Source organism: Silurus meridionalis, chromosome 21 (genome assembly GCF_014805685.1).
Source record: "Silurus meridionalis isolate SWU-2019-XX chromosome 21, ASM1480568v1, whole genome shotgun sequence".
Classification (NCBI taxonomy): domain Eukaryota; kingdom Metazoa; phylum Chordata; class Actinopteri; order Siluriformes; family Siluridae; genus Silurus; species Silurus meridionalis.
Window position 1 is genome coordinate 10783038 of NC_060904.1, and position 17773 is coordinate 10800810.

Here is a 17773-nt window from a genome sequence, read left to right on the forward strand (position 1 = left end):
AATACCACAGCACAGCACAGCACAGCACACCCCCATGAGGGCTTTTATGTTGCACTGTGACCAAAAACTCATCAGATCTGACAATACTGATTTTGGAAATGTCAGAGGCTACCTACACTGACAAAGGAAAAACCAACAGATGTGCGTGTGTTTGTGTGTGTGTATATATACGTGCACATGTGTCGCTGCCTTGAAGCACTTGACTGTGCTTCTCTGTCTTTTTCTCGGCACAGGAAACGGCCTTGAGGTGGTTTCAGCCACTTAGTCACAACAACCCCATGCGTGACGTCAATACTGATTACTTTCTGACCATTTAAAATGGGGCATCTATTTACCCAATAAGGAGGTATTTATTAATAATGTATCTTTCATGAAATGGATAGGAGTTAATATACTGTAGGCTTAATGTGTTTCCAGATAAAACAACAAATTCAGAAAAATATACAGCATATTTGGTAAGAATAAGAACCAACCACATCTTTTTAAACTGCTGTTTATGCTACATCACACTGCAACATAACACACTTGGAGGGAAATGTCATATGGCCTCTTCCACACATATGATCTCACAGGTGAGAATGATTGACTGGAAAATCTATTTTGTTTAATAACAGAAACAGGTCTCTGGGCATTAAATCATTCCCATTTTTGTAGTGAAGAATTTTTTTTTATCAAAACTCGAAAACAATTCTCAACAATCACTCAAAAAAGAAAAGAAAAACTCTAGACATGTCGATTTATTCCTGACATTCAAATGCATAAATGTTCAACAGAAGAACATGCACTCTTAGAGTCTGTTGGAGAACCCGTGGTAAATTGTAGAGTCTAATCAAAGCGACTGCAATAAAAGAACAATGCAATAAAAAACTAGCCCATTTGAATTTCAAACGTATTAAAAAGAAACCATATTTCATGAAGTAAATTATTCTAAAAGGTAAAAGGCAATTTTATGTAAAAATAGATCTGGGAAAACAATGTGAAATTTTCATATGGGGGTGAATTAGCGTAGCCTCTTTAAAAGAGCAATAAGTGGAGCATGTGTCTTAATATGTCAGAGTTTTTTCCTTTAGCAGAGTGAAAGGAGGAGAATAAATGTGGAGAATTGTGGCAACATCACCAGTTCTCTGGAGGCAACAAGGCCTCTCCATCACATCTTATCATTCCCTTTCTCCTTTTTATAACAGGAAAAGTCACAGATATAATTGATATGAGATTTAGGGGGTATATTTCAGTGTAATTAGAGTCTTGATAATTGGGCTAATTAGATATAATTGTTATGTGAGTCTGAGTTTGATTAAAGCAGGTTTCCCCAAAACGAGAAAAGGGGGGGAAATATTTAGTTGGCAGGCTAACAATGCAGCGGATGCACATGCACGTTGATTAATTAAAGAACAAACATGTGAAGAGGGGACAGGCATCAGCTCTGTTTCACACACCCACACTTAAATGCCCAAGCAACCCACTGACAGACAAACACACTATTTTTAGACATGTGATCCTCATACACCCAACACATTTTTTCAATACAAAAACAAAACGTTCAAAACAATTCTGACAGTTACTTATGTATAAAACAAGAAGTGTTTTCATCTTATAAGCAAACTCTCACACCGTGTAAAGGCAACTTAAATACAAACAACGCCTGCAGATACGACACAACCTGCCTCTCTCGGTTCTTAACAATGGTGCAAAAATGAACACGTTTTTCTTTAACAGATATTTGGGGGAAATGAAACACCAGCTGGAAAAAATAAAATAAAATAAAAAAGGATCTAGTAAATGTACTGGAATTCCACTTGGCTTAAGAAACAACTGCTTGCTATAATTCCTTCAGTTATTGTGGAGATGGTAGCTAAATCTCTCCCCCTTTCTCTCTCTCTCTCTCTCTCTCTCTCTCTCTCTCTCTCTCTCTCTCTCGCTCTCTTTTTCTCTCTCACATGGTTACATATACACACACACACACACACACACACACACACACACACACACACACACACATACAATACACAACACACTCAGTAAGGTGTAAGGGTCATAATGAGGCTTTCATGTTCTCTTCAAACAGATATCAACTGTACCGGCGTGGCCCGTAACATCATTCCTGCCATGTTTTTTCCCTCTTTTTTTCAAGCAGTCTTTTCATTTCTCTCTTCATTGAATTCGATGTCAATACTTGCACTTCAGTGCTTTGTGTTTGTTCTTTGAAATTGTAATTTATGGTTTACGGATATTAGCCCAGCATGGATGTTTTAGGAAAGTCGCATATGAGGTTAGCAAACAACAGCTCACTTTTTGATATGTAAATCTGAGCGGGGATAAAAATGAGGAGGAGGATAATGAAGCTCAAAGCTGGAGAGAGTGAGAAAGAGAAAGAACCGGCTCTGCCCCGTATAGATAAACTTGAAATATAAAGCAGTATTCATGCGATCCTCTCTTGGAGCAATAGGCAGTGTTCAATGTCTTTTAAGAGAATGCCAGGAGCTTGAACTAACTGCTGCATGGTGTTAAAGACAGGTTTGGGATGAGTTTTTTATGCAGGTCGAGATTGAGAATTGAAATAACATGGATTTTTGTACTTTATAAATACAATATATTTTTTTTTAGCCTTAACTAATATTCTTACTCAGCTATTTATAAAAATATTACTTTCAATAAAATGATGCTATTTTACAAAAACTGTACATTGTTCATACTGCTAAACTATGTATTTAAATTATGCATGTGTCAGTCACATGTTTATGTTTAACTTGTGCATCCAAATACTCATAATCATGCATATTAAAAATAAATTGAAAACAAACAAAAAAACCTAAACACAATACCATAAGTGAAAATATTTGTCACTTTTGTGCACATTCTTGAAACTTTAATAAGCAGCATGTAGAGGTATTGCACATTCACTGTGGGGTCTCCTGTGATTCTCTAGATGGCAGTAATATGCCTCAGTCATCAGAATATCGAAGTTAAATTCAGCAAAACCTTCCCACCCTGACACTTTCTCATTCTTACTTTCTTTTTGTAGTTAGTTTGAGAAGACAGGCAGAGCCGTGAGCGTGTTTCCGTGCTGCATTTGCCTTCCTGTATTTGCCTGTATGTGTGGCCTGCACCTCTAATCATTTTATTTACTTTCAAGAGCTACAACTGTAGAGTCTCTCATCATGCTTTAATTTCAGTCCAGCAGCAACAAATTACTCTGAAATTAGGAAATTAGGAAAGTTTCAAATCCTTGGGAAAAAACACTCTTCATTTTTCCTTTCAAATAAATGCATAATGTTTAAATATAGGATAATTCAAAATGAATATATATATTCTCTCCATTTTAACCCCATGGACTAATCATTGGCAAACCTTTTCCACACATTTCTTTTTTTTTTTACGGAAAATGTAGAAAGCAGTTTCACAAAAGGCAATTTGACCAGGGCCATTTATGAGATTTGTTTGGTTATGTGACATGTCTTGGTGAGTTTCCGTTTCTGTTTTCTCATTAATATCAAATGCTGAGAGACACAATAAAAAGGAGAAAACATTTATCCAGGAAGCCTTCTTCTGCACTCTGCATCACCAGAGAAAAAGCAATTATCCACACTGGGAGGTTTTATGTGTTGTCAGTATCAGTATTACCCAGGTTTCTTCAATAAAAAACAAACACTGGCACTGACAGAAAAGAAACATTCACATCATTGTACTAAAGGAATGAAATGAACTTGAGCAGGTAACTGCATGCAGATATGTGCACTCGCAGTATTCAGAAGGTGCAAAATAACAGACTGGAGCTTAAAAATATGCTAACAGCATCAACGCTTCTGTTCGAGACATTCTATATCTAGCTATTACCCTTATTACTGGAGGGCAAGAAAACTGCCTCAAAATATACTCTCTCTTACTCTTTCTTTCTTTCTTTCTTTCTTTCTTTCTTTCTTTCTTTCTTTCTTTCTCTCTCTCTCTCTCTCTCTCTCTCTCACACACACACACACACACACACACACACACACACACACACACACACACACACACACACATACATTTAAACAGACACACAGAAACACACACTCACACAGACACACAGAAACACACAGACACACTCACTGTAGGGAGAAGGAGAAGTGATGATGGTCTTCTGTGATGACACTCGCCCGTACCTCTCTCTCTCGGTCACAGCCACTTTGGCTGGTTATCTTGCTGAATGGCTGGTTCTGTTTGCCAATCTAATTGGACACATAGACACACACACACACACACACACACACACACACACACACACACAAGGACCAAATGACATTCAAATTACACACATCTAATCAATACTTAAGTAAGAAACAGCTAAAGACAGGGAAAAAAAGCAGGGAAAAAAGCAGTAGGGTTTTTTTTTTTTATTAAAAAGTGAGACATGAGTTTTTTTTTTAAAGTTTATGATGCATAGAGCAACTCCTACTTCTAACTTAATTCATAATTATTATTCACCAACTTCCTAACAGTTTAGATAGTGTTTAGAAGTGTTCTGTTATCTAGTTGAAAGTGTTGTGCCTCTGGCTGGGCTTAAGAGACAACACACAACTTAATGCCAATGAGACTCACACAATATATTTGTGGTATTCGTGGATTAAGAACACAGCAGCAATCATACAGCAGCAATCATCATAATGTGTGCTGTGTGGGACTATATAAACCTGACATTTTATTTCATGCAATTGAATACAAAAATATTTCATTTAATATTTAAAAATTTTTCTAATGTGATTTCTGTCCTGCCTCAGGAACAAGGTGAAAATACATTTTAATTAGGCAGCAGTGCAGGACCAGGGGCGAGAAGCTGATCCCATGGCCTCCAGGTTCGGGCAGGTTTGAGATCAGCTCACTTCATCATTAGACAACTGGCTGAAACTAGCTGACATTTGAGTGAATCTGAAAACAACTGCAGCCCTGAGCAGAAAAGCAGAGCAGAAAAAAGTGAGCAAAAGAGAGTGAAAGAGAATGTGTGTGTGTGTGTGTGTGTGTGTGTGTGTGTGTGTGTGTGTGTGTGTGTGTGTGTGTGAGAGAGAGAGAGAGATAGAGAAAGAGAGAGAGAGAGAGAGAGAGAGAGAGAGAGAGATAGAGAGAGAGAGAGAGCGAATGCAGCTAATTATGATAAGCTTCATTTTCATAAAAAAAAAAACTAAAAAAAAAGGAAAAATTGTAATATTTCAATGTATTAAATATAAAGCCTGAATATACCTTAATATATCTTAGGAGCTTCACTACTAGGAAGTGGAAACCAGTTGATATTTAAAATGTAATCATTCAAATTCACATTTTCAAAATTTTCTCTGTTGGTGAAAAAAACATTCCAACGTCATTACCCTAATATCATTAGCATGAGGAGGAAAGACAGTGCCTGCCTGTGGTGAATGAGGCATCAGCAGCAGGTCAGCAGGAAAATGTCATTCTGCAATTATCACTTCAAAAGCAGGCCAGGCAGGGCAAGCACTTTGATTTATTTAGTTTAAGATCTGCGCAGGGCAGAAGACGCATGAGTTCAGAGAGTCTGTGAATGCTGAGCTCACAGAAATGGTGCTGTTTTGGCTTGTCAAGCACATAGCGGCCTGCTTTGAACAATGTAGTGTTCACATCACCGTCTAACCTGCTAGTATCTGCATGTGGGGAAATGTATTTTGACAAATGTCAGATATGAGAGAGAAGCATTAAGGTGCATTATGGGTGCTGGGTGCTTATTAGAAAGACGCACCTTGGTTTGTGTTCCACCTTTAGCTTTCTCTGATGCTGGCTGTAAGACGGGCAGAATTCCAACAGGATTCTTACCTGCCATAAATAGAAATCGATTAAAGATAAGCTCAGGAGTCTTGCCCTGTAAAGAATTCAGGATTTTGTTAGAAATTAGTTGATCACTGACGTTTGAAAAGTATGGCATCTGTATTTCTTGCATTTCTTTTTAGTGCTTAATAAAATAGCATGTTATTTAAACATGCTGAAAATCAACATCTCAGTATCACACAATAGTGCAAAAAAACATGTTCATATAAGAAAAAGATTAAGTAGAAAGCTTATATTTCTCCCTGTAGCTGTGTTCTAACTGATGTAACTTCAGCAAGATGCAGGTAAATGTGCTGCACACTACTGTCTAGAGACTTCATACAGACAACAAAGACAGTGAGGCAAGATAAATTGTGATGAAACTTTCCTGCCTCGCTCTCTCTCTCTCTCTCTCTCTCTCTCTCTCACACACACACACACACACACACACACACTTGCACACACAAACATACACACATCTACTTTTTTTTCCCACCATCGCTCCAATGCACGCAATTAGACATGATGAAAAATCTGAAAAGAAATTGAATTTAGTTGTAATACATATCACCATTCTTTTTTCCTTTGGAAAATTACTTTTGAAATGTTCTCTCTCTCTCTCTCTCTCTCTCTCTCTCTCTCTCTCTCTCTCTCTCTCTCTTTCTCTCACTCTCTTCCCCTTTCCTCTTTTTTCTTTTTTGCGTGTGTAATTTAAATGGTAAGCTGCCAGATGTGTGTCTCATGCTTGGAAGTGCAGGAGCTTTGCATTATTTAGCATATTAACATTCACAGAATTTAAAAAAGGGTTCCTGCATTGCCTGGAGGTTCCAATTAAGTAAACCTTCGCTTGATACATGTAAAAAATTTCACCATGAGAAACTTTTTTCATTGCTTTTTTTCCCCCTCTTTGCCTCTCTTCCTGTCCCATCTATATAATAAATATGGAAACTTCCCAGATGATATAATTTTTCTCTTGCTGCAGGATTAAATATATCAGTAATAATAACTTTTAAACATAGGCTACATTTCAGGAAAGGTTCTGAAGGCTAAAAGGGGTTTAATAGCAGTCGTTCTCAGCCTCGCAGGGGAGCAGACACATCTTCCTTCCCATTTTGGAAACTGACAGATCTGATTGAATTTGAGCCCAGATGTAGTTTTTAATTACCACTGCTGGTAAACACTCAAGCTGCCTACAGTTACAAGGTAATAGTGTTAAGTCTGTCCTATCTTAAAGGCAAGGAAATAATGTGTTTATTGGATTTATAGTGATTTCATAATAATTTTTGCTTTTGTAGGATTTGACTGTCATACTTGTGCTATCACATTGATGACATACCAAATGCATGCAGAAAATGCTTCCACTGTTGTAAACAGAAAAAAGAATAAATAAATTTGGTATATGCCAAGGTTAGCAATGTGTCTCTTTGGGCGAATTTATAAAAATATAACTTTCGCAAGCTTCAATTTTACCATGCAACAGCACATAGTACATTTTGAAATGTTTCCTAATAATATTTACATAAAGGTTTCTGCCAGTTCATTCCTTATGAAAATAACCTAGTGTTAATTAGCTCTGATAACACAGTCACCTGTACATTATATAAGTCTCATATAACTCACAAATATAACTTGCAAATAAACCTACTACAGAATGCATGCTGTGTAAAAGAAAGGCCCGGAGACAGCGGTGTATGTAGCAAAATAATTAGCAGTTTCTTTCATTCCTGCTTCTGTCCATCAGTCCATCCTCCTTACAGCTAACATATTCAAAGCCTGGCCTACACCTCTGTGTTCTGTCAGAGACTATAACCCCTGTCAGCTGTGTCTTCACCCAGTGCTACAGTTTTGCCTTTAATTACGTTTACTTCTGCCTGATGCTTACATGCTGTTTCACAAGAATTAGCACAGTGCTGACAGCTATAGGTTACGTCCATGAACTTGGAGCAGTGCAGTCACAACCCTAGGTCTCCTGGGGCCGACAATGGTTCCTTGTTATCCACAGCTTTCTCACTGCTCTTTGTGTGCGTTTGGTGCGTAAGGCCTCAGGCTGCTAGGAAGGTAGGAAGAGGTAGGAAGAGACGACTGAGACCTCATCACTTGCCTAGGCTCTAAATTGCCCCTTCGCTTGTTTCAGGATTTGGAGCAAATCGAAGGTCAAGGAATTGCTGATTTCCCGAGAGCAGTGGTCTTTTTTTTACAAATAAAGTCGGATAAGTGACCTTTGTTAGTGCAGAACTAACATTTTTAAGTCTATGATTGGATTAAACTATTTGTAGAATCTTGGTAATAATTATGTATTAATGTTTGATTTTGAGTTTTGAGTTTTTGAGTTTGAGTTTGTTATTTGTTATATATTTAACATGAAATAATATACTTCAACTTCAGAGATGTATTTTATTGTGAAATTAAATCTAAGACAGTTAAAAATTTGCTTCCAAATGTAAGTTTACGCAACCTTCAATCACAAAGACACTGAGTTTTTTCTCCTCTGCAGGTTTATCTTTCTCTCTCTGTGTTCTAGTATTCATGTAACTATCCCTTTACATAAAATTACATACATTACATGAATAGCTTTAGAGCTAACCAAACAAAGTTGATTTATTTATAACTGTATTGCCATTTGGTTTTAGGTCTCAGTAGTATCAACTAATCCAAAAAAAGCTGGTTTTACCAGCTCAATTAACGCACATAAAAAATACTGAAGGTAGGCAGAACCATTTAAATACTCATTTGGATTTAACCAAATGATTCAGTGTAACTGAATCCTTCTTCTAATGTCAGAGTATCCCATAGCGCCTGCAGCCAGTTCACATCTTTCAGACATGCACAATAATTAAAATATTGCTTAAATTCTGCCATGTGAAAGTTACTTTAGATTTTGTTCCTTCACATGCCAATGTATTTTAACCAAAAATCGTTTGTGGATTTAAAATGGTAGCTAAAAGTATGAATTAACTACTATTTCTGTATATAAAATATACAGAATTTTTTTTTTTATATAAAATATACAAATAAAACTGAATTGAATTTAATTGATGCAGGACAGAAGCTTTGTATGTACTGAAGCATTTTGGTAATCAATACATAATATTACAACAACCTGGAAAGTATGTTGAAAATACAAACAGTGTAAAAGCTGACGGACTTCTGTTGTGAATAGGATTGTCTTTGGGGAGTAGATTGAGGCTGCCAGTTCACTCTGCGCTCACGGGCTTGATAAGATTTTCTCCATCTCCATCTAAAGGCAACGCAACCTGAACCGATCCATATGCAAATCATCCACTAATGTCAGTTCCATTTACCCAAGCAACACTCTGATGTCCCATGAGAGCCATCCTTTGATCCACAATTCAAGTGACCCTAGAGTTCTCTTTACCTGGACACTCTTCCTTGTTCGTACAACACCTGGTCCTCCTTTTCCACTCACTTTTCCTTTTTGTCCTATGCTCTGTACTTTTCTTTCTTTCTATCTTGTGTGTGGCATAATGCAGAACATAAATCTCTGAAGAATAAAGACTGGGTGCAGAGAGGAAGGGAGGGTTGACGCTCTCCCCCCACCACGGGGGTGTTAGGAGCAGGGTGGGAGGTCAAAGTTTGTGGCGGAGAGGAAGTGACAAGCTGTGAAATGTAAAAGACCAATTTCTTCCACATGTTTCAGCACTCAGAGATCAGCACTAAGCTGTCAGCCGGCATCACACTTAAAATGGGACAGTTTGCTACCCAGCAGACCTGTCACAACTCATTTGTAATTAAAAAGTCTGTGCAATGTTTAAAGCGAAACACCCCTGAATCTTTTTTTCATATTCCAATCTTTTAAATAAAGATCAGGGGTGAAAAGAAAAAACGTATTATTAGCTAGGCAACCTTCCTTCCTGCTAGATCAATACCAGACAAGCCTGTTTGATTTGTTTGATGATGTAACCTCACAGAGGTGGCAAGGGTTTTCATGCAGCTTTTTGTTTTGCGTGAGTGTGGGAGGAGATAGGTGAGCTAAATGTGCTGCTTTATCTTAATCTATATCACATCCAATCTTTCCTCTGTCCTCTTTCTCACACAGCTTCTGCACCAACTAAATATACAAAACTTATCTAGTCAATGTAATTGCTAGCTCAGAACTTTTCAATTCAATAACTTCATTTAATAAAGCATGTTAAATAATAAATATATCTCTTGTTTAACAGGGCAAAATAATTTATTCTGTAACCCTGGCAAAAAATATCAACACAGCAATGTGCTTTTAAATGTGAGACATGAATCAGTCTTGTCTGATTTTCTTTAAAATACTGGTGCTTTAGACAATATCTGTGTGCAGCTTAAGATTTGCAGAACACATTTTTTTTTTCTTTGAACTTAATGCTATATACTTATTTGTTTATTTATAATCAACCTGCATCAACCATCACACACTCAAAATATCAACATGACATCAGTGTAAGATGGGAATGAATTAGTTCTTATAGAATTTATTTTGTAGCCTTTTCTCAGGAGGAGACATTATACAGGAACATCATTATTTCCTCTGCATGACACCACATCACATCCAGCCTGGCACCTGTCACTCTGTCCTCTGTCCTCTGTTTATATGTGTGTGTGTGTGTGTGTGTGTGTGTGTGTGTGTGTGTGTGTGTGTGTGTGTGTGTATACTGTATATATATATATATATATATATATATATATATATATATATATATATATATATATATATATATATATATATATATATGTGTGTGTGTGTGTGTGTGTGTGTGTGTGTGTGTGTGTGTGTGTGTGTGTGTGTGTTTATAGGTATTTGCTGACACTTCTTAGCAGAGGGAACGGGATTTACCTGCTAGCGAGGTCAAGGAGCAGGTAGAAGTAGATATATCGGGAGGAGACTCCTCAATGGTGACTTCATTTGCATTGCACTCGCAAACCTCTTGATCTTTTTGCTGAATTTTCCTCACCTACAGAGACACACTTTTATCACTATACATTTAAAACCTATTGAGAATAGAATGAAAAGAACTGTTTTACAGTTTGTTGTTACATTATACAACACAATCTATATAATATTATCTGTTTAGTTGAACTATTATTATATTTTTGGCTGTTGTATTGCCTAATTTGTCACAGTAACTTCACTTCCATTACCTTTAAATAGTGCTTAGTTGATATAAATCAATTATTTAGTAGTGATGTATAGCTACAGAAAAAACCTTATGTAGGAATGGCCATTGCTCCAACTTATAATTAAATAAAGATCTTGTGTAACCGGATCAATGGTTAATTGTGTCCTGATAGGTTTAGTAAAGGTGTGGTTTGCTCCCAACTATCTCTAATTTTCTATTTCCTCCTAAGGGCCATCACGAACACACACAATTCTTATAGTTTGTATCATGAACTCTCACAGATATACAAATTCAAATACTTTTAATAATGATCTAAATTAAATAGTTAAATGATGATTGTATTTTACATAAGTGAGTGGAATGTTTTTATAATAAATCAGATTAATAAAAGTTTACACAAAATAATGAATTAGCTATAAATATTTTGAGAAATTATACACAATATGGTAAATTCTATCTGTATTTAAAAATAAATATTCAGTATTTGTGTTCCTATTGTTTCCTTCACTAAATTCTACTGTTTTAGTCAAGTCAAGTCAAGTCAAGTCAAGTTTAGTTCTATAGCGCTTTTCACAACAGACATTGTCTCAAAGCAGCTTTACAGAAATTAGCAGTTAAGGTGAATGGTGTGTATTTATCCCTAATGGGCAGCCATGGTGACTGTGGCAAGGAAAAACTCCCTTAGATGTTATGAGGAAGAAACCTTGAGAGGAACCAGACTCAAAAGGGGAACCCGTCCTCATTTGGGTGACATCAAGAGTGTGATCATAAATCTTTCAACAATACAGAACACTGGAGAGTGAGAACTAACATGAGTACTGGAGTATAAGATTATAAGTAATGTTCTTTCTACAGTCTTATACAGTCATCTCAGCTGAGCAATTGATAGTTAAGAGCCTTCCTCAAAGGCCCAGTAGTGGCAACATGGAGAAGAAGAATAGCCTTTATTTGTCACAGCACATTAAAATTCTTTTCTTTGCATATTTCAGCTTGTTCAGAACCTGGGGTCAAAGTGCAGGGTCAGCCATGATACGGCACTCCTGTAGCACAGTGGGTTGAGGGCCTTGCAGAAGGACCCAAGAGTGGCAGCTTGGCGATACTGGAACTTGAACCCCCGACCTTCAAATCAGTAACCCAGAGCCTTAACCACTCAGCTACGACTTTGCATGTGGGGATTTCAGCCCATGACTTAGTTAAATCTATTAAAGTCTGAACATGATTTTTACTTAAGTGTGAAGTATTTAATATCTCTGTTCCTTCTGAGACACCTGTACTACAAATCGTATATTTTTAAAAGAGACTCGTCCAAATTTCCAAAGGAAATAAACACGATTGTCCCAAAGCGACTCGATTGCGCCTACTTCAGGAGTTTCCTTCTCACCACCACACGATTTATAATAGACTTTTAGGTGTTATTATCCACTAATTAACCCAAGCATACTGACTTTTACTATTCCTTCCTGAAAAATGTCCAAAACACCGTAGAAAGCGTTTCTCTGGCTACTCTGTGCGGTAACAGTTTCTCTCCACAAGGACGAGTGTGTCTAGTGTGTGGCGGTGTGGCGAAGAAGGGTCCGACTTTTAGGATAAACCATTCACATTGTTAAACATAATATAAATCACCTGAGCAGGCACTAGGTCCTAGACTTAATAATAGTATGTAATAATGTAAAAAATAAAAGAAATTAAACAAAAAAAAAAGAATTAATGAATACTAAGATGATTTCATAGTCTGATATAACTGGCTAGAAGAATAGTCCTTTATTGTGGAAAATATTGCAGTATTATTTAGTTATTCCAATAATGACTATGTAATATATATTGCCCAGGTTTTATCTTCTGTTCACTGCTGTTCAGAATTAGTACCTGGAAGTAAAGGTTGCACAGCCAGTTGTCCAAGTCAGCAGAGAGCAGCTGCTCTATTTTACCGAACTGGTCTATCGCTGAGCTGGGACAACCCCGAAGCAGTGGAGTGCGAAATCTACCTTGGATAAGGGTTAGAGAGCAGTCACACACAGGGAATGCCCCCCAGGCCACCACTGCACTCACAGCACATTGCTTACTGGGCATGCTCAGAATCCTGAACATCAGCACAGTGGAGGGCAAGAGGTCACATGATGCAGGCAGGACCTGAGACAGAGAAACAGAAGCAGCAATTTGTATCATGTGCTGCAAAAGACACAGCGTAAACCTCAGCCCAAAAGTTTTCAATCTTACCTTAAAATGTTCCTTAATAGTTTCTATTATTTAAGTAAATCTCTGTCATGAAATAAAATATCAAAAGCTCAAAAATATGTTGTAAACTTTTTCAGCTTGATATTATTAAGATGACAAAAAAATATATATAGAAAACAACTATTAAATGCTCTGAAACATTATTATAAGGTTGAGAATGTTGATGGTTTCCAAAATGTGACAAAAATGTATCAGCATGTAACAATTTGCAAGTAATAGTGGCCATATTTATCATCGGAAATAAGAGGTTAGAAAGACTGCACAGTTTTATTTTAATCCTGCTTTCTGGGTTAGGGAGAAAAGCCAAGGTATAGAGATCACAAGAATTCATTCCACATAATCATAATGTTGTCAGGCCATGTTTAGTAAACACATGCACATACCAGACTACATGTTAAAAAGGAAATTCCAAAGGATTTACCCATGATTTATTGTATCTTATGTGAAATATACATCAGTTGACAGCCATGCTCGGGCTTCATGCACATAACACACATGGATTCCTATTTACTGCAAACGTGTGAGACAGGCCTGTATCACAGTATTAAAAATGGAGTGACAGACACAGTCTGAGTACTTGATCAATCATGCCGGGGAATATTTTAACCTACTATTATTCGGAATGGGAAATGGAGGAGACTTATCTTATCCCATCCATCATGTTATTTCTCCTCACTGCATCTACATCACACCTGAGAAATGGTAATGATTATCTGACTGAAGCCTGAAAATTGTTTAATAATCTTCTGCATTTTACATATTGAGAAACAAACAGATTTCATATACTATAAATATCAAGCAAAATAAAGGTGGAAAAGAGAGAAATGGAGAGGAAATAATAAAATAAAATAGAAAAAAACACTTGTTCTCAGCTTTAGATGTGACCAATAAAATAAACCCTTTTCATTCAAAACATATATGTGTGTGTGTGTGTGTGTGTGTGTGTGTGTGTGTGTGTGTGTGTGTGTGTGTGTGTGTGTGTGTAACGGTACACAAAATTCACTGCTTGGTTCAATTTCAGTACGGATAGGAGAATATAATGCAAAACATAAAATTCTTTTTTTTATTAACATTTGTGGACGTCAACAGTTTACATTTTTAAAACAATTTGAAATAAAATGCCTGTTTTATTTAATAATATATAAAATATATTTTATAATATTTTATAAAAATAAAATACAGTTGAATTAATGTAATATACCTTTTTATTATATTAATTAAACTGAGTAATCAATTCAATTGCCACAAAGTTAATTTGTAAATTTGTTATTTAAAATGCTAAACAACTCATGCTGAACTTTGAGGACTGTTTCAGACTGTAATTAATATCAACAGTCTACTACAAACTTACAGATTCTTTTATATAACCTTATTACCTCTGTGTGAAGCTGTTTTGGGACAATTTCCATTGAAAAAAGCACTACACAAAAATGTAATTGACTAAATAAAATTAAATAAATTGAAAATTCAATTAAATTGTTAACATTTGTTAGACCCTATTTGAATAATACAGATGTGTATGTAAGTGTGTGTTTTACATTTAATATTTAATTTTCTAAAGATATATTCTACTTAACTGTTTGTTAAAGCCTACTAACAAATGCCATTCATTCCTTCCACCCTTCATTCATTCACTCCCTCAATATGTTGAATTGTCAGGATTTTCTCCTTTTAAGAGAAATTCTTAAAGCTTTTAAAAACTAAAAAAAAAATGCTTTTAATGCAAAAACAATCTTATTTCCGGTACAAATTGAACAGGCACAGTGACACTGTGCTAACTTGTTTCTTTTTTTTTTTTTTTTTTTTTTTATAGCCCTGCTTATTGTTGTGTAAGTTTGTTTTTAAGTTTAATAATAATAATTTCAGTATGAATACATGTACCATTAAACCCTTAATATATATGTCAATTGATTCAAATATTCAATCGCAATTAATCGCCTGATTGTCATGAGTAAACTAGTGATTAATCGCAACTTAATCGCACATCTTTTATCTGTTTCTCAATGTTCCTTAAATGAATGCTTTTCAAGTTTAAATACTCTAATCAACATGGGCATGGACAAATATGGATGTTTAATATTATTGTAAGCAAACAACATAGAGCATGAAAACAAAATATTCTTGTAAATGTTTTGAAGTAATTATGTTTTTTAAATGTAATTTTTAAGTAATTATGTTTATGTAAATCATCAGGACACCAAACGGAAGTTTTTGCTATGTTTCCACACGAACTTTTTTAATTGCCGGATGTTTTCTTCATGGAGGATGTTGATGTTTGATTTGAGACTTGGCACATCAGTAAAGATTTTTGTTGCTGTTATATATGAGTAAAGAAAGGAAGTCATGAATAAATGTGTGCTGCATTGAACGTATTAATTTCGCCACTTCTATATATTTATTTATTTATTTATTTATTTATTTATATTTTTTTAATAAAAATTATCAAACAGATATGCACGCATTAATAACAGCTTAATAAAATTTGTGCAGTTAAAAAGAATTTGTGTTAATGCCTTAACGTAGGCAAACAAACAGAATGGCCAGGTAGCATTTAAAACAAGGGATATACTAAAGGTCAGGCAATTGGCAAGCTGATTTAAACTAGACAAGGCAAATGGGATAACAATGCTCATACAAAGGTCAAAACATGGAGACAAACAGGTAGAAAGCAAAGACTTTGAAATCATCACAGGCTTTAAGCTTGTCAGGGTTATTTACAGTTTGGCTTGTGAAGAGGTGAGTAGTCTGAAGATGATCAGGGATAGAAGTTTGGTTTTGTTACTGATGTAATGAATGCAAATAGCTGAAGATCATGGACATTTTTGGCTAAAGAAAAGAGTTAAAGATTGAAATGTAGAAATGTAGTAGTTCAGTAAAAATGTAAAAGGCCTAAATACAAATGTCAAAGCAAACAAGACCCGAGAATGTCAACAATCAAAAATGGAAGTGTGTTTTTACATTGTGACCCATCATGATTATGAAAAATGCACAGCTAGAAAAAGAAAGATTTAACAAAAAAAGGAAGGATTTGAGTGCCAGTATGGGCATTTCAGCCAAACACACAAATAGAGGGAGAGAGAGATATCGTTGCATTACAGATGAGTTTTTCCCCTGTATAGGATTTCTTTGTGACTTATCAGGATTTATAGTTTTTTAAAGTTGGGAATAAGTTTGCTTTTATTTTTTTATTAAAGCCCTAATTAAAAAGCTGTTATTTGTTTTATTATTTTTAAGGATTTCTGATAAAATTCTGTATCATTGTCATTTTCCTGACACAAAATATGCATTAGGATTTTCATTACAGCTATACCTGGATTGTTTAGCTCTCTCTTTTATTCTCTCTGCTCTTTTTAAATTAGTCAAGTTCTTACTGAACTTACTCCCATCTTCAGCATTTCTATGCATAGAAATGAACACATTAAATATACAGCTTCACAATCCAGAACATATTTAATAGGCTTTGGAAGATAACATATAGCAGGAGGTGTCAAAGGAGTATTAAGTGTTTAGAGAAGCAAGCTTAAACTTGAGAGCTGATTGCCACCAGATGGTCAGATTTTAGGCCATCCAAAACAATAGCCCACTGCCAGAGGAGGAGTAATCATTTCATAACTGATGAAACAAGATGAATCAAGTCCCTTTTACCACATATTCTCCTCTTCATCTAACATATTCTTATTAAACAGTAGGGTTCAAGAGTTTTTAGAGTATTTAGAACAGATATTTTTATTCATGTAACAAATACTAAGTATTCATGTATTAAGTGTAAAACTTGGAATTAGTTAAAATAGTTAATTGTCAAGTCATAGCTTTTTTCCTGTGAGTTTTTTATACCCTTCACAAAAACTGGGTTTACTGATTTTTTTCTCACCACATGGAGGTTCTGGTTAATAAGTAGCTCCATATCACAGACTCTGCCTCTATGTTCAACGGCCTTTGTGACTCTCATCCACTGCTGCTCTTTCAGGCGGGACCAGTGCAGTGCTGGGCCACCCAACCCACTGTGCAGGGACACACACACGCTGTACATCCCCCTGCTGAGTTTCTCCCTCACAGCCCGTAAACACACCACACACACCTCCATTTGCTGTGGAGTTCGTGTCCACTCCACCTACACAAACACAGAAGAAAGACACATATAGAAAAACAATGTAAAGACAAAAGCACATGTGTGGTATATTCTGAAAGAGTTTGGTATAGCAACCAGCAACTCCATGAGATTGATTTATTTTTATCTTACATACACTCTACTTACTCATGGGCCTTGAAAATACAGTGTTATGATTAATACAGTTGGATTATTTTGTAACAATAAAGCCACTTCACTTCCAGGAACATCACAGTACTGCTATTCTGAGGATGCAGTCAGTAAGCAATATTTTGAAGGCACAGAGGGGAAAAAGAGGTACACTGATAGTAAGGGATTACTTTAAGTGGGCGGCAGTTAAATATAAGTTTCTTTGAGGGAGGGGTGTAGGCCTCTGTGGAGTAGATGTGGGAAGGAAAACACAAATATACAGACTGGTGGGCGATTCCTGTCCGAAAGCCAGGACTGTGCTGACCTGGAGCATACGTCTTGTCTGGATTCAGGAAAATGACTGGTGTTTCATGCAGACAAGAATCAGACTTGGAATCCCTTCTTC

The 17773-nt window shown here is 36.0% G+C and overlaps 1 protein-coding gene across 5 annotated transcripts in view; it reads right to left on the reverse strand.

Annotated features, from left to right (window-relative positions):
* ofcc1 (orofacial cleft 1 candidate 1) overlaps positions 1 to 17773 on the reverse strand; it is an 83675-nt gene that overhangs the window by 40966 nt on the left and 24936 nt on the right. For all 5 annotated transcript variants that reach the window (XM_046877420.1, XM_046877418.1, XM_046877419.1 and 2 more), the window contains 5 exons: positions 17002 to 17241; positions 12762 to 13025; positions 10613 to 10730; positions 5723 to 5796; positions 4087 to 4205 (listed from right to left, as the gene is read on the reverse strand). In XM_046877420.1, the coding sequence (XP_046733376.1) occupies positions 4087 to 4205; positions 5723 to 5796; positions 10613 to 10730; positions 12762 to 13025; positions 17002 to 17241 (815 nt within the window). The remainder of the gene's footprint in view (positions 1 to 4086; positions 4206 to 5722; positions 5797 to 10612; positions 10731 to 12761; positions 13026 to 17001; positions 17242 to 17773) is intronic.